General features: G+C 52.1%; 1 protein-coding gene across 2 annotated transcripts; it reads left to right on the top strand.

The window, feature by feature from the left end:
• Positions 1-1,944: 1,944 nt before the first annotated feature.
• Positions 1,945-16,298, top strand: LOC137214830 (myeloid cell surface antigen CD33-like). Of its 2 annotated transcripts, XM_067719140.1 has the most exons (8): positions 1,945-1,978; positions 2,045-2,422; positions 9,565-9,942; positions 10,144-10,422; positions 10,654-10,701; positions 11,998-12,094; positions 13,022-13,103; positions 15,835-16,298. In XM_067719140.1, exons 1-8 carry the CDS (start codon positions 1,945-1,947, stop codon positions 16,006-16,008), a joined length of 1,470 nt encoding a protein of 489 aa, XP_067575241.1. In that variant the 3' UTR covers positions 16,009-16,298. The 2 variants fall into 2 exon arrangements, with proteins under 2 accessions (XP_067575241.1, XP_067575242.1); XM_067719141.1 differs by lacking the exons at positions 1,945-1,978; positions 2,045-2,422 and adding an exon at positions 9,447-9,498.
• The last annotated feature ends 3,680 nt before the right edge of the window (positions 16,299-19,978 follow it).

The following is a 19,978-nucleotide window of genomic DNA, read 5'->3' as shown; positions in this document are numbered from 1 at the left end:
GGTATCGCCTTACACCCGTCAGAATGGCCATCATCGAAAAGTCTACAAATAATAAATGCTGGGGAGGGTGTGAAGAAAAGGGAAGCCTCTGCACTGTGGATGGGAATGTAAACTGGTGCAGCCACTATGGAGAACAGTATGGAGGGTCCTTAAAAACTAAAAATAGGGGCTTCCCTGGTGGCGCAGTGGTTGAGAGTCCGCCTGCCGATGCAGGGGACACGGGTTCGTGTCCCGGTCTTGGAAGATCCCACATGCCGCGGAGCGGCTGGGCCCGTGAGCCATGGCCGCTGGGCCTGTGCGTCCGCAGCAATGGGAGAGGCCACAACAGTGAGGCGTACTGCAAAAAAAAACAGAAAAACAAAGAAACCAACTAAAAATAGAGTTAACATATGATCCAGCAATCACACTCCTCGGCATATATCCGAAGAAACCTCTAATTCAAAAAGGTACGTGCAACCCAATGTTCATAGCAGCTCTATTCACAACAGCGAAGACATGGAAGCCACCTCAGTGTCCATACACAGAGAAATGGATAAGGATGTGAGATATATATATGAATATATATAATGGAATATCACCTAGCCATAAAAAGAATGAAATAATGCCATTTGCAGCAACATGGATGGACCTAGAGATTATCACACTAAGTGAAGTACGTCAGACAGAGATAAACATTATATAATATCACTTTCATGTGGAATCTAAAAACTAATACAAATAAATTCATTTACAAAACAGAAACAGACTCACAGACATAGAAAACAAACGTATGGTTACCAAAGGGGAAAGGGGATGGGGGAGGGATAAATGAGGAGTTTGGGACTAACACATACACACTGCTATATATAAAATCGACACTCAACAAGGACAAAGCATAGCACTGGGAACTCTACTCAATATTCTGCAATAACCTATATTGGAAAAAAATCTGAACAAGAATAGATATATGTATATGTATAACTGAATCACCTTGCTGCACAACTGAAACTAACACAACATCGTAAATCAACTGTACTCCAATACAAAATAAAAATGAAACTAAATTGAAAACTAAATAATTTGGAGGCTCGTTAAAAAAAAGAAATTTCCTTTGCACTGACATAGAACATGTGCTTGCACGTTTGTTTTACATGAAGATGCTACATGGTTTTTATTCTGAAGATGCCATTGAAAGTTTGGGAATCAGCAGAGTAGAAGTTAAAAAAACATCCCATATCATATTTTTAGAAAATACCCAGTATGCTGCCGGACACTCGGCAATCTCACCACTGATGCAGCTCTAAAGCCCGACAGCGCTGCCTGTTTGGGGAGGAAGTGATGGGCCCGGGTGGGAGCATTTCCTGGGCAGGGACCAGGCCAGCCGTAGCCCTTCTGGTCTCCAGGTCACCAGCCCAAGGTGCTCAGTGTTGGGGGAAGGAGTGAAGGCATGATTGGCGGCTGCCTTCACGTCACCCAGGAGCCCCTTCTTGTCTTCTGCCCCAGACGCTCACACAGACCCTAAAGAACCCGACATCTTGCGGGACCGACCACCCGAGGGTCTAGGTGAGGCTGGGACCCTCCAGGTCGAGACAGGAGCTGAGCGGCTCCCTGGTGTAGACAGCAGTGCTCAGACGGGAGGACCTTAGGAGGCTCGCCGTGTCCTACGCCTCCGTGTCCTCAGAGGCTCTGGTGCTGGAAGGACCCACCCGAGATGGGGGGCAGGGCAGGGCTCTCCTCCTTGCCTGCTCCTCTCAGGGCAGGTCTCCGGGGTCTCTGGACCGAGGGGTGTGCGTCCGCTCTGTGCGGAGGGGGGGCCGAGCTCCGGCTCTGCAGTTCCTCTTCTGTGAACACCTGGGTCTCGTGTTCCTCCCCGGCTTCCCGTGGGTCTCCCCGCAGCCTTACTTCCCTCTCTCCTGCCCCTTCTCTTTTCACACACAGGACGCCCAGAAGCCCTCCGTCTCAGAGATGCTGCCGCTGCTGCTGTCCCTGCTGTGGGCAGGTGGGTGGGCTGCGGGGAGACGGGTGGGCAGGGCAGGGGCTGTGGCTGACCCTCGTTTCCCCGCAGGGTCCCTGGCTTGGGACAGCAGATACCGGCTGGAAGTGCAGGAGTCCGTGACGGTGCAGGAGGGCCTGTGTGTCCGCGTGCCCTGCTCCTTCTACCTTCCCTGGGACACCAGGGACAACTCTGTCCCAGCTTTCGGCTACTGGTTCCCGGAAGGGGCCGATGTGAACCTGGATGCCCCTGTGGCCACAAACAACCCAGAACGTGAAGTTCAGGAAGAGACCCAAGGCCGATTCCACCTCCTAGGGGACCATGGAAACAATTGCTCCCTGGACGTCAGAGACGCCAGGAGGAGGGATCAAGGTTCATATTTTTTTCGTGTGGAAAGAGGAGAGACATTATGGAGTTATAAGTCTAACAAGCTCTCCTTGCATGTGACGGGTAAGGAGTGGGGTCCGGGAGAGGCCTCAGGGGAAGGACCTGGAGCCCCAGGGCAGGACTCGGATAGGACCCCCTCCTGGGAGGGGTCGGGGGGAGAGCAAGTGGGGGTTCAGAAAGACGGGCTGGACCAAAGCCTGAAGCTTATCTCAGGGCACACCTCTAACCCTCCTCCTGACCCCGTCTCCCCCTCTCTTCATCAGCCCTGAACCACACACCCCACATCCTCATTCCTGCGACGCTGGAGGCGGGCCGCCCCGGGAACCTGACCTGCTCTGTGCCCTGGGCCTGTGAGCAGGGCGCGCCCCCCATCTTCTCCTGGACGTCAGCCGCCCTCACCTCCCTGGGCCCCAGGACCCACCTGTCCTCAGTGCTCACCATCATCCCACAGCCCCAGGACAATGGCACCAATGTCACCTGTCAGGTGAAGTTCCCCGCAAGCGGTGTGATCGTGGAGAGGACCATCCAGCTCAGCGTCACCTGTGAGCGCTGCGCCATGATGCCCGGGGCGTGAGGGGATGGGGGCAGGTGGGCCAGGCCGGGGGTGCTTGGTGCTGTTGCCTGGAGACCCGGCTGAGTAGGAGGGCCTGGAAGGACAGAAGCCTTGTCCCTCATGCATTTCTGTGGCTTCTGGGTGTGTGTGTGGGGGGGATGCCTACCCTTATCTCACCCCAGTCCTCTCACTGAGGAAGGAAACACTGTCTTCCACTGCTAGGTGCTCCACAGAGCCCAGCAAGAGGTGTGTGCTCAGGGGATGGCACAGGTAAGACGGAGCCCCCCATCCATGGGGCATTGAGTGGAGTGGGGTCTCTTCCAGGTTGGCTCAGAGCTGCACTTTCAGAGCTCAAATGGTGCAGGTCGGGTGTGGTCCTGCAATTAGCCACAAAAGGCCCCCATTAGGTCTCTTCCTGCCGTATCCTCCGACTCTGGTCTTGCCAAAGTGACCCACACCTCCCTCCCTGCCCATTCTAAATATGGTCTTTATCTTTCTCCGTCACCCCTTGCGCGGGGGCATTTTTTAGGTAGACTTTATTTTCAGGAACTGATTTGGGTTCGTAGCAGATTCGTCAGAAGGTAAAGAGACTTCCCTCGTCCCCGCTGCCCTTTCCCACACACGCACGGCCTCCCCCCAACAGCACGCCCCACCAGAGGGCACCTGTTACAATCGATGAATCTCCACTGACACGTCATTTTCAACCAAAGTGCATGATTGACGTTAGGGTTCCCTCTTGCTCTTGTACATTTCATGGGTTTGGACAAATGTATAACGACATGTATCTGCTATTATAGTATCATACAGAAGAGTTTCGTTGTCCCAACATCTCTTTGGGCCATTTTTGTGACTGTCAGCCCCTCAGCCCTCACCCTGAGCCCTCTCTGGAGCCCAGCGCTCCCCTCACTGCTGTATTCCCACTGGTCATAACACCTGGTCCCCATCTGGACAGAGCCCCATTAGGGCTGTCTCAGCAGTGCCCACCACAGTGTTGGCAGGTGATGCCCGGACGCACATCCCTTGCCCTGGGTGTTGGGGTGCCACCAGGTAGGGCCATGAGAGCTGTCTGGGCCTGACCTGGAGGTCTGAGAAGCTTCCTGCTGCCACCTCCTTCTGAAGGCACAAAAGATCACCGTGGACCCTGAGGGACAGGGCCAGTAGAGGCCAGGAGAGCAGATTTAGTCCCCCTCCCTGGAAGGAAGGAGAGGCAAGGCCCTTCAGCCTCCCACAGTGCTCTCTGTCTCTCTGGAATGTCCACGGGCACAGAACCTCATGGCTCTGCTGTGGCCAGGTCTGGAGGCTGCTCTCCATGTCTCTGGATCTGCCTATAGTGGATACTTCATACACGTGGAATGTTACAGAACAGTGGCCTTTTCTGTCCGGCTTCTCTCGCTAAACGTTCTCAAGCATCATCCGTAGAGCGTGTATCAGTATCAGTTCCTTTCTGTCTGAATAATATTCCATTGCGCGGATGCGCCAGCTTGTCTCCATCCAGTTAGCAGTGGATGGACGTTTGGGTTGTTTCCACTTTTTGGCTCTTACAATGCTGCTATGAACGTTGCTATACTTTTCCTTTTTATTTTTATTTTATTTTTTTTGTATCATTGATTTCAGTTTTCTCGGGCATGTACCTAGAAGTGAAATTTCTGGGTCAAATGGTAGTTTCTAATATTAAATTTCTGAGGAAATGCCAGATGTTTTCCACACTGGCAGCACCATTTTACATTCCCACCAGCAAAGTATGAGGGTTCCAATTTCTCCAGATCCTTGTCGACATTATTTTCCTCAAAAAAAAATTCGAGCCTGCTAGCGGGTGTGAAGGAATATCTCATCATGTTTTGATTTACATTTATGGAGCGAGTAATGACGTTGTTCATTTTCTTCATGAACGTATTGGTTATTTGGAGAATTTTTTTATTCCTTTGCCCGTTTTAAAAAATTGCGTTGTTTGTCTTTTTGTTCTTGAATTGTTTTTCGTATAGCTTTTATATAGGCTGGATATCACACACTTATCGAATCTATGGTTTGCAAATATTTTCTCCCATTAAAGGGGTTGGTTTTTCACTTTCTCAGTCGATTGATGAGCCGAATTTTTCATTTTCATGAAGTCCAACTTATGCATTTTTGTTTTCTGTTCAGCTGCTGGAAGGTAAGGGCATGGGGTGGGCTGATACCCCGGGCACACGGGGTTCGGCATCCAGTGGATGAGGAAAGCCTGTAAGACCAACGTCCAGAGTCCTCCTGGGAGCGGAAGGACACAGGATTGAGCAGATGATTCCATCCTGGTCCCATTTTCCTGCAGGGCAGTCGGGCCACGTCGCAGCACAGGTGATTCTGACGGCCATCTGGGAAGCGGCTGTCAAGATCCCGCTACTCTTCTTGGTCCTCATCGCCCTCCTGTGAGCACCCCCAGGGAGAGGGGAGAGGGGAGGGGTGGGGAGGGCAGGATGCAGGTGGCTGCACCCTGAAACCAGCGCTGGAGGGGGCCGGGGCGGGGCTGGCAGGAGGCTGACGGGAAGGGGGAATGGGGGTGTGGGGCTTGGGGTCGGTGAGGAGTCCCCTGGGGCAGGGTCTCCTCCCCACCCAGTGTCAGGGTTGAGGGTAGCCGCTGTGCTCTAGAGTGTCTGTGGGGCCAGACCTGCCTCTCCCACCTCAGTCATCCCCGCGCCCCTGAGCAAGGAACAGGGTGAGTCTGCGGCCCGCGGCACCCGATCTGACCAGAGCCTGGTCTCTTCTCTGGCTCAGAGTGACGTCCCGCAGGAGGAAGGCAGCCAGGCCTGCAGGGGGCGTGTCAGATGCAAACGCCAGGCCGGCAGGGGGCGCGTCTATTGCAAACGCCATTCCAGGTTACCCCTCTGGGTGAGTGATGTCGGCATCCTACCACCCAACATCCCACTGCACACCTGCCCCAGAATGGCCCCCAGGATTGCTCCACTCAGCGTACCCAAAGTGGAGCTGCCATCTTCCTCCCCAAACCCACTTCTCTGCTGGGTTCCCTGTCACACTGATGACAAGGTGGCCCCCATCTCTAAGGCCAGAAGGAAGGACGGGGTTTGTCCCCTTTCATCCCCGCTCCTCTTCTCCAGGATCGAATAATCACTAAGTGCTGTCCATCCTTCCTCCTAAGCACAGTTCGTCCTGATGCCCGTCCCCTTCCCATCTTGACCCCAGTCGTTCCAGCAGCCTCCTCTCTTCCCTGGGTCTCTGAACCCACCCACCTCCTGCCTCCATCTCCCTGGGAAACACAGGCCTCCGCACTGTTCGCAGAGACCGTTACCATCCTCTTGCTGCACAGCAGGGACAGCTGTGTTTCCTCTCCACGGCCAGAGACCAAGGTGCACACACCACTGGCTGGAGTTGCAGCCCTGGCGGGCTCTGCCCTGCTGGACTCTCCACCCACATCCCTCCTCTCCCTGCATCTCCCCACATCTCCACACCCAGCCTGGCCAGACCTCTGTGACTCTGAGACTTTGTACGTGCAGTCCCTTCCCCTGAAACATCCTTCTCTCCCCATTCCTGCCTCTCCAAGTCCTGAGCATATCCTCAGGCTCAGGCTTAAATGTCCCCGTGTGTGTGTGTGTGTGTGAGTGTGTGTGTGTGTGTGTGTGTGTGTGTGTGTGTGTGTTTCACTGTCTGGTTTTGGATGGAAGAGTGGATACACTTAATTATAGAATATTCGGCAAGAACTATTGAACATGTACTCTGTGCCCCCTTGTTGGAGGTTCCCAGGGCGCATCAGTGAGCACAGGATCAAACATCTCTGTCATCGGGCTCCCCTGGTGGCACAGTGGTTGAGAGTCTGCCTGCCGATGCAGGGGACACGGGTTCGTGCCCCGGTTTGGGAAGATCCCACATGCCGCAGAGCGGCTGGGCCCGTGAGCCATGGCCGCTGAGCCTGCGCATCTGGAAACTGTGCTCCGCAAAGGGAGAGGCCACAACAGGGAGAGGCCCGCGTACCGCAAAAAAAAAAAAAAAAAAAAAAAAAAAAAAATCTCCGTCATCAAGCATAGAGAATAAGCTTGTGGTTACCTGGGGGGCGGGTGGGGATGGATTCGGAGTTTGGGTTTAGCAGATGTGAACTATTATATACAGAATGGATAAACAAGGTCCCACTGTACAGCACAGGGAACTATAGTCAATATCCTCGGATAAACCATATGGAAAAGAATATGGAAAAGCACATGTATTATATGTATATGAGTAACTAAGCCACTTTGCTGGACAGCAGACATAGACACAACTTTGTAAATAATTATGTTTCAATAAAAAATTGTTTTTAACTCTCTGTCATCAAGAAGCTGTCCTTCTGGATATAAGAAGGATATAAACATTTAAACAAAATAAGGAAAAATATTGAGTGTGTTTGATGGTAATGTGTGTCTGGAGAAGCATCGGGCAGGGAGCGAACACGTGACATTCGGGGGCTGTTTTCTGTTGCTGAGAGTGTGCCCGAGGTGATGTTTGAGCGAAGACTTGAAAGTGGAAGAAAGCAGGTTCTGTGTTCCCGTAAGAGACAATTATCCCAAGGGCTTCCAGGCCAATGCAAGTATCCGGAAGCCTTTGAGGAGAGCAGAGACAGGATTGAACTTTCATTTGAAAAGGATCCTCACGGAAATGCAAATCCAAACTACAATGAGGTATCGCCTGACACCCGTCAGAATGGCCATCATCGAAAAGTCTACAAATAATAAACGCTGGAGAGGGTGTGAAGAAAAGGGAACCCTCTGCACTGTGGATGGGAATGTAAACTGGTGCAGCCACTATGGAGAACAGTATGGAAGTTCCTTAAACACTAAAAATAGGGGCTTCCCTGGTGGCGCAGTGGTTGGGAGTCCGCCTGCTGATGCAGGTGACACGGGTTCGTGCCCCGGTCCGGGAAGATCCGACACGCCGCGGAGCGCTGTGCCCATGAGCCATGGCCGCTGGGCCTGCGCGTCCGGAGCCTGTACTCTGCAATGGGAGAGGCCACAACAGTGACGCGTACTGCAAAAAAAAAAAACAAAAAACAACTAAAAATAGAGTTAGCATATGATCCAGCAATCACACTCCTCGGCATATATCCGAAGAAACCTCTAATTCAAAAAGGTACGTGCAACCCAATGTTCATAGCAGCTCTATTCACAACAGCCAAGACATGGAAGCACCCTAAGTGTCCATCCACAGATAAATGGATAAAGATGTGAGATATATATATGAATATATATAATGGAATATCACCTAGCCAAAAAAAGAATGGACCTAGAGATTATCACACTAAGTGAAGTAAGTCAGACAGAGATAAACATTATATAATATCACTTTCATGTGGAATCTAAAAACTAATACCACTAAATTCATTTACAAAACAGAAACAGACTCACAGACATAGAAAACAAACTTATGGTTACCAAAGAGGAAAGGGGATGGGGGAGGGATAAATGAGGAGTTTGGGACTAACACATACACACCACTATATATAAAATCGACACTCAACAAGGACAAAGCATAGCACAGGGAACGCTACTCAATATTCTGCAATAACCTATATTGGAAAAAATCTGAAAAAGAATAGATATATGTATATGCATAACTGAATCACCTTGCTGCACAACTGAAACCAACACAGCATTGTAAATCAACCCTACTCCAATACAAATTAAAAATGAAACTAAATTGAAAACTAAATAATTTGGAGGCTCGTTAAAAAAAAGAAATTTCCTTTGCGCTGACATAGAACATGTGCTTGCACGTTTGTTCTACATGAAGATGCTACATGGTTTTTATTCTGAAGATGCCATTGAAAGTTTGGGAATCAGCATAGTAGAAGTTAAAAAAACATCCCATATCATATTTTTAGAAAATACCCAGTATGCTGCCGGACACTCGGCAATCTCACCACTGATGCAGCTCTAAAGCCCGACAGCGCTGCCTGTTTGGGGAGGAAGTGATGGGCCCGGGTGGGAGCATCTCCTGGGCAGGGACCGGGCCAGCCGTAGCCCTTCTGGTCTCCAGGTCACCAGCCCAAGGTGCTCAGTGTTGGGGGAAGGAGTGAAGGCATGATTGGCGGCTGCCTTCACGTCACCCAGGAGCCCCTTCTTGTCTTCTGCCCCAGACGCTCACACAGACCCTAAAGAACCCGACATCTTGCGGGACCGACCACCCGAGGGTCTAGGTGAGGCTGGGACCCTCCAGGTCAAGTCAGGAGCTGAGCGGCTCCCTGGTGTAGACAGCGGTGCTCAGACGGGAGGACCTTAGGAGGCTCGCCGTGTCCTACGCCTCCGTGTCCTCAGAGGCTCTGGTGCTGGAAGGACCCACCCGAGATGAGGGGCAGGAGAGGACTCTCCTCCTTGCCTGCTCCTCTCTGGGCAGGTCTCCGAGGTCTCTGGACCGAGAGGTGTCTGTCCGCTCTGTGCGGAGGGGGTCCGAGGTCCAGCTCTGCAGTTCCTCTTCTGTGAACAGCTGGGTCTCGTGTTCCTCCCCGGCTTCCCGTGGGTCTCCCCGCAGCCTTACTTCCCTCTCTCCTGCCCCTTCTCTTTTCACACACAGGACGCCCAGAAGCCCTCCGTCTCAGAGATGCTGCCGCTGCTGCTGTCCCTGCTGTGGGCAGGTGGGTGGGCTGCGGGGAGAGGGGTGGGCAGGGCAGGGGCTGTGGCTGACCCTCGTTTCCCCGCAGGGTCCCTGGCTTGGGACAGCAGATACCGGCTGGAAGTGCAGGAGTCCGTGACGGTGCAGGAGGGCCTGTGTGTCCGCGTTCCCTGCTCCTTCTACTATCCCTGGGACAAAAAGGACAACTCTGTCCCAGTTTTCGGCTACTGGTTCAAGGAAGGGGCCGAAGTGAACCTGGATGCCCCTGTGGCCACAAACAACCCAGAACGTGAAGTTCAGGAAGAGACCCAAGGCCGATTCAACCTCCTAGGGGACCATGGAAACAATTGCTCCCTGGACGTCAGAGACGCCAGGAGGAGGGATCAAGGTTCATATTTTTTTCGTGTGGAAAGAGGAGAGACATTATGGAGTTATAAGTCTAATAAGCTCTCCTTGCATGTGACGGGTAAGGAGTGGGGCCCGGGAGAGGCCTCAGGGGAAGGACCTGGAGCCCCAGGGCAGGACTCGGATAGGACCCCCTCCTGGGAGGGGTCGGGGGGAGAGCAAGTGGGGGTTCAGAAAGACGGGCTAGACCAAAGCCTGAAGCTTATCTCAGGGCTGCACCTCTAACCCTCCTCCTGACCCCGTCTCCCCCTCTCTTCATCAGCCCTGAACCACACACCCCACATCCTCATTCCTGCGACGCTGGAGGCGGGCCGCCCCGGGAACCTGACCTGCTCTGTGCCCTGGGCCTGTGAGCAGGGCGCGCCCCCCATCTTCTCCTGGACGTCAGCCGCCCTCACCTCCCTGGGCCCCAGGACCCACCTGTCCTCAGTGCTCACCATCACCCCACAGCCCCAGGACAATGGCACCAATGTCACCTGTCAGGTGAAGTTCCCCACAAACGGTGTGATCGTGGAGAGGACCATCCAGCTCAGTGTCACCTGTGAGCGCTGCGCCGTGATGCCCGGGGCGTGAGGGGATGGGGGCAGGTGGGCCAGGCCGGGGGTGCTTGGTGCTGTTGCCTGGAGACCCGGTTGAATAGGAGGGCCTGGAAGGACAGAAGCCCTGTCCCTCCTGCATTTCTGTGGCTTCTGGGTGTGTGGAGGGGGGATGCCTACGCTTATCTCACCCCAGTCCTCTCACTGAGGAAGGAAATCCTGTCTTCCACTCCTAGGTGCTCCACAGAGCCCAGCAAGAGGTGTGTGCTCAGGGGATGGCACAGGTAAGACGGAGCCCCCCATCCATGGGGCATTGAGTGGAGTGGGGTCTCTTCCAGGTTGGGTCAGAGCTGCACTTTCAGAGCTCAAATGGTGCAGGTCGGGTGTGGTCCTGCAATTAGCCACAAAAGGCCCCCATTAGGTCTCTTCCTGCCGTATCCTCCGACTCTGGTCTTGCCAAAGTGACCCACACCTCCCTCCCTGCCCATTCTAAATATGGTCTTTATCTTTCTCCGTCACCCCTTGCGCGGGGGCATTTTTTAAGTAGACTTTATTTTCAGGAACTGATTTGGGTTCGTAGCAGATTCGTCAGAAGGTAAAGAGACTTCCCTCGTCCCCGCTGCACTTTCCCACACATGCACGGCCTCCCCCCAACAGCACGCCCCGCCAGAGGGTGCCTGTTACAATCGATGAATCTCCACTGACACGTCATTTTCAACCAAAGTGCATGATTGACGTTAGGGTTCCCTCTTGCTGTTGTACATTTCATGGGTTTGGACAAACGTATAATGACATGTATCTGCCATTATAGTATCATACAGAAGAGTTTCATTGTCCCAACATCTCTTTGGGCCATTTTTGTGACTGTCAGCCCCTCAGCCCTCACCCTGAGCCCTCTCTGGAGCCCAGCGCTCCCCTCACTGCTGTATTCCCACTGGTCATAACATCTGGTCCCCCATCTGGACAGAGCCCCATTAGGGCTGTCTCAGCAGTGCCCACCAATCTGTTGACAGGTGACGGCCAGACGCACATCCCTTGCCCTGGGTGTTGGGGTGCCACCAGGCAGGGCCAGGAGAGCTGTCTGGGTCTGACCTGGAGGTCTGAGAAGCTTCCTGCTGCCACCTCCTTCTGAGGCACAAAAGATCACCGTGGACCCTGAGGGACAGGGCCAGTAGAGGCCAGGAGAGCAGATTTAGTCCCCCTCCCTGGAAGGAAGGAGAGACAAGGCCCTTCAGCAGCCCTCAGTGCTGTCTGTCTGTCTGTCTGGAATGTCCACGGGGCACAGAACCTCATGGCTCTGCTGTGGCCAGGTCTGGAGTCTTTTGCAGAGAGACCCTGGATGGACAAATATCTGACTCCAAGAAGAGCTGAAGTTTTTTGGGAGTATGTGGGCTGGAGAGGAAGTGTTGCCTAGACTGTGTCCTTCTGGACAAGGCTGAGGTCCTACAAATGGTGGGGGAACCTAGGGGCTGAACCCTCGGTGGGAAGGGGAGGCACCCCTCTCTACCTGCTAAGGAGAGGAGGAGACTTATGCCTGCTCATCAGGATTGGAATTCTCCACAAGTCTCTCTTGTCTGCAGGAAACTCGGGGACCAGGGCAGGAGTGATTGAGGGGGCCCTTGGGGGAGCTGGTGTCACCACGCTGCTTTTTCTCTGCCTGTGCCTCATCTTCTTCACGTGAGTTGCTTTGGCTGTGGGCCAGGGGAGGAGAAGAGGGGCCTGGAGGGGTTGTAGGACCCAGAGCAAGGCTGGGGCGGTGCAGGGGTAGTGAAGATCCAGCTCGTAGACACCTGGCCAGGCTTGAGTGTGTCCCCAGCCCTGGTCCAGATCCAGAAGCCGGGAGGGAGAAGGGACCTTGTCACAGTCTTGTTGTAAAGGCCCCTGGGCTCCCTCTACCCTTTTAATATTTACTTTTTATTGGAGTAGAGTTGATTTACAATGTTGTGCTAGTTTCTGATGTACAGCAAATTGAATAAGTTACGCATACACATATATCCACTCTTTTTTAGATTCTATTCCCATATGTCATTACAAAGTACTGAGTAGAGTTCCCTGTGCTACATAGTAGGTCCTTAGTAGTCATCTGCTTTATATATAGCAGTGTGTATATGTCAATCCCAATCTCCCAATTTATCCCACCGCTTTTCCCCCTTGGTATCCATAAGTTTGTTTTCTGCGTCTGTGACTCTATTTCTGTTTTGTAAATAAGTCCATTTGTACCGTTTTTTTAGATTCCACATATTAGCCATATCATATGACATTTGTCTTTCTCTGTCTGGCTTACTTCACTCAGTATGACAATCTCTAGGTCCATCCATGTCCCAGAAAATGGCATTATTTTGTTCCTTTTCATGGCTGAGTAATATTCCATTGTATATATGTGCCACATCTTCTTTATCCATTCCTCTGTCGATGGACATTTAGGTTGCTTCCACGTCCAGGCTATTGTAAGTGTGCTGCTATGAACGTTGGGGTGCAGGTGTCTTTCCGAATTATGGTTTTTTCTGAATATGTTGGGCTCACCCTACTCTTGACCTGCCTTAGTCACTCACTCCAGCCTCAAAAGAGATACCCTGTGTCACAGACCCTCGTGTCTCCCAACAGAGTGAAGACCTACAGGAAGAGAGCAGCCAGGACTGCAGTGGGTATGGAGGACATCCACCCTGTCATAGGACCAACTTCCCTGGTGAGTGACACGGGCATCCCGGCGATGCAGCCTGCCCTGCAGGTCTCCCGGGGCGGCCCACAGCCCTGCTCCATTCAGCACGTCCAGAAATGAGCTCTTCCCCTTCCTGCGTCTTTGAAAATGTAGGATTTATTATGATTCCTCTGTGTGAGGCCAAGAGATCAGGAGACGATTGCCACAAAAAAGACAGGTAGTACAGTTCCCAAGAGGAGGGGGCGTGCCACGCCCTGCAGGGCCATGAGGGGCAGCACAAGGGTCTGTCAAGAGGCAGAGGGAGTGAGGAGGAAACCTGGGCAAGAGATTTTGTGGTTTACGTGGGAAGGAACAGGCAGGGTAAGCAGACTGAGGACTGTCTAGTTTGAATGATTTCAGAATGCTCTGGGGTGTAGGGGTTGTCTCTGGTTTTCTGGTACCTGGCCCCGGGGTGATGAGAGCAGGATAATGGTCCAGAGAGTAAGAGTTTGATAAAGGAAGTGGTTTGGGCTGATCGGTTTGCAATATGAAGGGCAGGCTTGCAGGCAGATCCCTTAGAATCTCTAGAACTTGACTAGCACTGGCAGGGGCAATCCCTCGAGGGTTAACAGAGCCCCGGTTGTCAAAACATCAGAAACACATGGTGAATACATCCCTAAACATACTCTGCTGGGTTCTCCAATTCATCAGTGGTACTCTTGTTCCTGACTCCCAGCCAGCGATCCATCCCTTTCCCCCATCACCTCTTCCTGCACTGATACACTGCAAAGCATGTCTGTGTTTCTTCTAAATACAGCTTAATACAAACACTCCCTTTGAGCTGAGCTCCCCACTTAGCTCTATCCTGCTGAAGCCTCCCCACCTTCCCCCAAACATCTGCATTACCTGCACCTGCATGACCTGCACCTGCATTGCCTGCACCTGCATTGCCTGCACCTGCATTACCTGCATCTGCATTGCCTGCACCTGCATGACCTGTACCTGCATGACCTGAATCTGCATTGCCTGCACCTGCATTACCTGCACCTGCATTGCCTGCATCTGCATTGCATGCATCTGCGTTACCTGCGTCTGCATTACCTGCACCTGCATGACCTGCATCTGCACTGCCTGCATCTGTATTAGACAGTCGTCCCATCCTGCCCAAGTCTGAAATGCACTGTTTCTCCGCACTGCCAAACAACTTGACTGACATTTAGGGCAGGAAAACCAGAGTCAGCTTTGATGCTGCACTTCTTCCAAACAGGCTTGCTCAAGCAAAGTAAGCTTTTTGCACCTCAGAATCATTGCCCATCTGCCCCCTTCTCCTCCCGTGTCCATATCAACCAGCCCTACTCATGCTCATCCTCTGATCCCTGACTTCCATTTATTTCTTGACCTATCACTAATGTGGCCATCACTGAGGTCTCTGAGCGAATCCATCACCCATGCATTCACTTATTCCTTCAGCAACTATCTCCCACTTGTTGATTGTTCTGAGCACTTGGGTAATATCTGTATTGTTACAGAGACATATGTTACAAGTGGAAAATGTCCCTTGCTGTCAAGGGCTTACATTTATTGAGGGGAGTGGGGCGGTTGTGGTGAAAGCAATGAACAGGTGAGTAGTGAAACTATACAGGAAATGAGAGCTATGGAGGGAGATGCAATGGGAGGGACAGTTCTGGGGGTGGGAGGCTTTGAGAAAACCCCTGCAGCAAGTGAAGGAACACAGTGGGAGCCCCTGAAAGAGAGTCGTTGAAGGGCTCTAGACAGAGGGAGCCGCAAGTGCTGGGCTCAGAGGTTGGGACAAGCTGATGCATTGGAGAGACGCATCGCTTAATCATGACGAAGCCGCCATAAAAATCCCAACAGTATGGGGCGCAGGGAGCTTCTGGCTGGTGCACAAGTGGAGGTGCTGGGAGAGTGACGTGTCTTGAGAGGGGGTGGAAACCCTGCACCCCTTCCCACATACCTTGCCCTGTGTATTTCTTCATCGGACTTTTCACGCCGTCCTAAGCTATATCCTTTTATAATAAACTAGTAATCTAGTAAGTAAACGGTTTTCCTGAGTGTTGTGAGCCACTCCAGCAAATTACTCAAACCTGCGGAGGAGGTCGTAGGAACCTCTGATTTATAGCCAGTTGGTCAGAAGCACAGGTGACAACCTGGACTTGTGATTGACACCTGAAGTGGGGGGGAGGCAGTCTCATGGGACTGAGCCCTTAACCTGTGGGATCTGACACTATCTCCAGGCAGATAGTATCAGAATTGAGTTACATTGCAGGACACCCAGCTGGTGTGGGAGAATTCCTTGGTGTGGGGGTACAAAGAACCCACACATCTGGTGACAGAAGTGTTGTGAGTGTGATAACAGTGCGAGAGTAAAGGAGAGACACACAGGAGAAGTGAGTTTCCATAAACACCCTCCTGTTTACGGAAAACCTCAGGAAACCTCAGAGGGCCAGGAGTTGAGTTTGTGATCAATAGATGTGTGACCTTGGGAAGAACCTACCCTCTCTGAGACTTCGTTTCTCTCCCTGTAACGTAGTAATATTTCCTCCATAGGTCTGTGTGGGTGCTCAGTAGAACTGGGAAACAATCTATAGCGTTATATGTGTTGGATGACTGAATAAATGGAACCTTCAGAAACGTTTGCTAGCAGAATGGAAGAAGGAATAGATGCTCTGTCCCAGAGTCAAATTCGCTTCCTGGACCCTCTCTCTCTTCTCCCCCCGAAACTACCTTGATCTGACCCCTTCCTTTGCTCTCCATCCAGGATCACCGGCGAGAGTCCAAGTTAGAGGATCCTCCTGACCCCACAAGCTCGGCAGGGGCCACCCCCACCTCGGGGATGGAGGAAGAGCTGCATTACGCCTCCCTCAGCTTCCATGGGACACGTCATCCTCAGGAGAGTGCCCACTCAGAATACACGGAGATCAGGACCAAGTGAGGGACCGCACGCGGCATCAGCCTCAGGCAGGACGTCCGTTTCCTCTACAGGAAGGCGGACCCACAGGCTAATCCTTAGGGACTTAACATCCCCGTAGGTGATGGGTTTATGAACTACTGTTAGTGACTTTCCTGCTCTATTGGAACTATCTTAGGCTTTGCATTCAGAGACACCTGGCATCAAACCCACGCTTTCTCATTCAGCAAGAGTATGATGTCATGCGCGGCACCTTACCCCGCCATGTCTTGGTTTTCTGCTTTGGTGAAATGGATGTGAGAGGTCCAGCATCACAAGGTTGTTGTGAGGATTAAACGAAAGTACCAAATATGCAACAGAAGTCTTCATACATTGTGACCTTTGTCCACTGAACAAAAGCTCACAACCTAAAAGTTGCACGTTATGTTTTATTTGGGGACCTTACTGAGGACTATAGCCTGGGAGAGAGCCTCTCCCATAGCTCTGAGGAGCTGCTCCAAAGAGGTCAGGGAGGAGCCAGGATATAAAGGTGTTTTTGCTGAAAACAAACAAACATGTAGTCGAACATCAAAAGATGTCCAACCACAAACATCAGACGATCAGAGTAATGACTTTGGAGCTTTCAGAGCTTTTCTGTGTATGGGAGGATGCACAGTCTGAGCTGACTGGAAATTAGTCCTTAGATGCAGCTTAACAACCTAGGGCCAGGATCGCGTTTTTCTCCGTCCTGAATTCCCCTCAGGGCACACCTTCGGGGGAGACCGCAGTGGTTGACTGTTTAATGGCGACAACATCCTTTGTTTACTGAAACCGCAGGCGACATTTTGTTTGTTTGTTTGCACATTTCACCCAGAGGCTGCCTATGTCCTGTCCCGGGCACCACATCGCCTACATGTCAGTCTCCCTGTCTACTCAAAACCCTCCCATGGATCCCTTCCTTGACTGGACCTCCAGCACCATCTCCTGCCATTCCTGAATCTTCCCTTTCCACCCTCCCTGTCTTCTACTAGTCCTGCTATAGCCAAAATCAAGTAATAACATTTAGAGAATTTCCTAAATCTTAGAGCTGACCACAGCCAAAATACCGCTCTCTCCTCAAGCCCAAAGAATAATTTACAAGCTTCTCAACCTGACGTTTGAGGTCAGGGGTCAGGAGACCTTTCTGCTAAAGGGCCAGATAGTAAGTATTTAGGCTTTTCAAGCCATAGGGTCTCCGTTGCAACTATTCAACTGTAGTGCAAAAGCAACCGTGGACAATTTGCAAACGAATTAAGGTGGCTGGGGGCCAACAAAACTTTATTCACAAGAACAGGCAGCCCCAGGGTTGTAGGTTCTAGGTTATTCTTAGTCTCACCCAATCTGCTTCTCCATCACCGTACCCCAAACCACCTATCCCTCAAGCCATTCTCTAAGAACCCATTCCGATGCATCCCTCACTGTCTCTGAGCACCTGCATCTCTCCTTCCAGGAAGACCCAGCCCCATGAAGTCATCTGGCTAACACCTTCTTATCCTTCAAAGTGCGTTCAAAATTATAGTCTGGGTTGAGAAGGTAGAGGGAAGCGAGAGCTTGGAAACGTCCTCCTACAAAGCCTAACACTCTAATTTTACTGCAAATCAGTTGAAACAAAAACAGCCCCAGATAGACCAGCAGCACCAAAACCATGGCAGGGACCATGCATGACGCCCCAGTTTCTAAAGTGACACTTGAACAGATGAAAGATTCTGGTGTGGTGTAAGAAAAGGCCTGGGGCCCAAACCCGGCGCCTCCACCCAGAAGGACAGTTAGGTCAGACTTCCGTTTATGATAACGTCAGCCTGCGTGATGCGACTCATCACATTAAAGGTCGATGGTTAGCCTTCCAACCCAGGCAAGAGGACACTGGCCCATTGTTCCCTGCTTCTCCCTCTGTTCACAACGATAAACCCTGCGCATGGTGCAAGACACAACCAAAGGAGAATTCTGGAAAGTGGTAAGAAGAAGGCAAGTTGCTTTAGGACCCCAGGACTGGAGAAACAATGCAGAGTCAGGCCATCCCAGTTCCTACAGCCAAACGGGGATGAACACTCACACCCACCGTTTCCCAAACCCCGACTGAGAAACAGTCAAGGGTTATCATCATAGTGTCAGGAATGCACTCACCTGTCCCATCATCCGGGTTCTGTCCTCCTCCCTCCTTGGGGCTCCCGCAGCCCCGTCCTCCCCGCTGCATCAGCCCAGGCCACGCCCCACTGTGATCCTGTCTCCATCCCCCTTCCTGACCCTGGCTGGCTCTCCTCCAGTGGTGGCCTCGCCTTAGCTCAACCCCACAGGACACTCTGCTCAACAGATGGGAGACAGGCACCCAGGGTGCAGGAGCGGCCACCAGCTCAGCCAGTGGAGGGACCTGCCCGAACAGCGGCCTGTTCAGCACGTCCTGGCCTGGGGAGGGGAGCGGAAGTGTGGCCAGAGTGAAGTAAGAGCGAGTACAGATCAGAGCCGGTGCTCGGAGTGAGGCAGGCGATAGATGCGCTCCAGGCTAGACATTCACAACTGGCCTCTTGTTCACACTTCCTGGGGTGAGAAGATGGGCTGCAGGCCGGACATTCATTCCCAGCCCCCTGTTTACATTTCCTGAAGCAAGAGACGAACAGGCTCCAGGACTCCATATATGACCGGACTCCTGTCTATCTTTCGAGATCTGCACCTCGATATAAAAGCCAGCGACAGAAATAATAGGGTAAATAACCAGACATTGGACATTTTTATGGCAGGAACAGAGTGGGACACACCCTGTTAAAAGGTCACGAGGCCATGCATTTGCCACCCTTGGGGCAAGGGAGACATTGCACATGCGCAGAGAGGCTCCTTGGGGTCCAAAAGGGGGGGCGCCACCCCATAACGTGAGGCTAAGGCCGTCCCATAGGCCTCCGGGCTGGAATCCATCTTGGGAAAAAGCTGCGCACGCATGCTGTTGAGGGTCCTAGGGCAGGTCAGGTGTGGAAAAAGAAACCAGATAATTGGCCAAAGGGAAACAAAGACCCGGAAGAACTGCCCTACATGAATGACGTAACCGCCTTTTTATGGGGCTCTTCCTCATTGGGGGGACGCCCACACCGTTTCCCTGCGGGTGTGCGTCTCTGCCCGGCTTCTATCTTAACTAAACAAACTGTGTCTCTGTGTGCTCTCCCCCTTGTTGTTGTGCTGTGTCTCTGATAATAAGCTTTGTACCTGTTTTTACAGTTTTGCCTCCGTGAGAGATGCATTTTTCACTGGGGCAAGGGCCAGGGGGTGTGGTGGCTGGGATTCCTGGTTTTCATCCAGGCGCCCCAGGTTCAATTCCTGGGCAGGGAACTAAGATCTCGCTTCACGCCACCGCTCCCTGCCGCCACTCTGAGAGCAGGAGAAGCCGAGGTGTCCTCGGGTTACCACCTCCTTCATTCCCTTTTCTCCTCCTGTCCTTGGAGTGGCCCCATCCTGCAGGCTGACCACTGGCCACTGTGTGGGCTGCGTCAGTTTGGGCTGCTCTAGGCTGCTCTGAGCCCTCCACTTGTACGAACACGTCGAATCTTCGGGGTGACCCCGTGGGTTCACCTGCTAGGGCTGCCGTAAGGAAGTACGGCCGACTGGGCGGCTTGAGCAACAGAAATTCATTTTCTCACAGATCAGGAGGCTGGAAGTCTGAGATCAAAGTGTCAGCAGGGCTGGCTTCTTAGTATTATTATCTTAAATTTTTAATTGAAGTATAGTTGCTTTACAATGTTGTGCTAATTTCTGCTGTACAGCAAAGTGATTCAGTCACACCTATATAGACATCCTTCTGAGGCCTCTCTCCTTGGCTTGTAGATGGCCGTCTTCTCCCTGTATCTTCACGTGGTCTTCCCTCGGTATGTGTCTGTGTCCTAATCTCTCTTTCTTACAAGGACACCAGTCCTATTAGATGAAGGCCCAGCCCAATGACCTGACTTTATATTAATTACCTCTTTAAAGGCCTTGTCCCCAAATGCAGTCACAC

This window comes from Pseudorca crassidens, chromosome 20 (assembly GCF_039906515.1).
Source record: "Pseudorca crassidens isolate mPseCra1 chromosome 20, mPseCra1.hap1, whole genome shotgun sequence".
In the NCBI taxonomy this organism is placed as follows: Eukaryota; Metazoa; Chordata; class Mammalia; order Artiodactyla; family Delphinidae; genus Pseudorca; species Pseudorca crassidens.
The sequence above is the reverse complement of the archived record's forward strand: the minus strand, read 5'-3'. Positions and strand labels throughout refer to the sequence as shown.

Excerpts from the sequence above, each read along its gene's own strand:
- LOC137214830 (XM_067719140.1), top strand. The coding sequence starts at position 1,945 with ATGCTGCCGCTGCTGCTGTCCCTGCTGTGGGCAG. Across the intron at positions 9,943-10,143 it reads GCTCTCCTTGCATGTGACGG|CCCTGAACCACACACCCCAC; the intron begins GTAAGGAGTGGG and ends TCTCTTCATCAG. Across the intron at positions 10,423-10,653 it reads CATCCAGCTCAGTGTCACCT|GTGCTCCACAGAGCCCAGCA; the intron begins GTGAGCGCTGCG and ends TTCCACTCCTAG.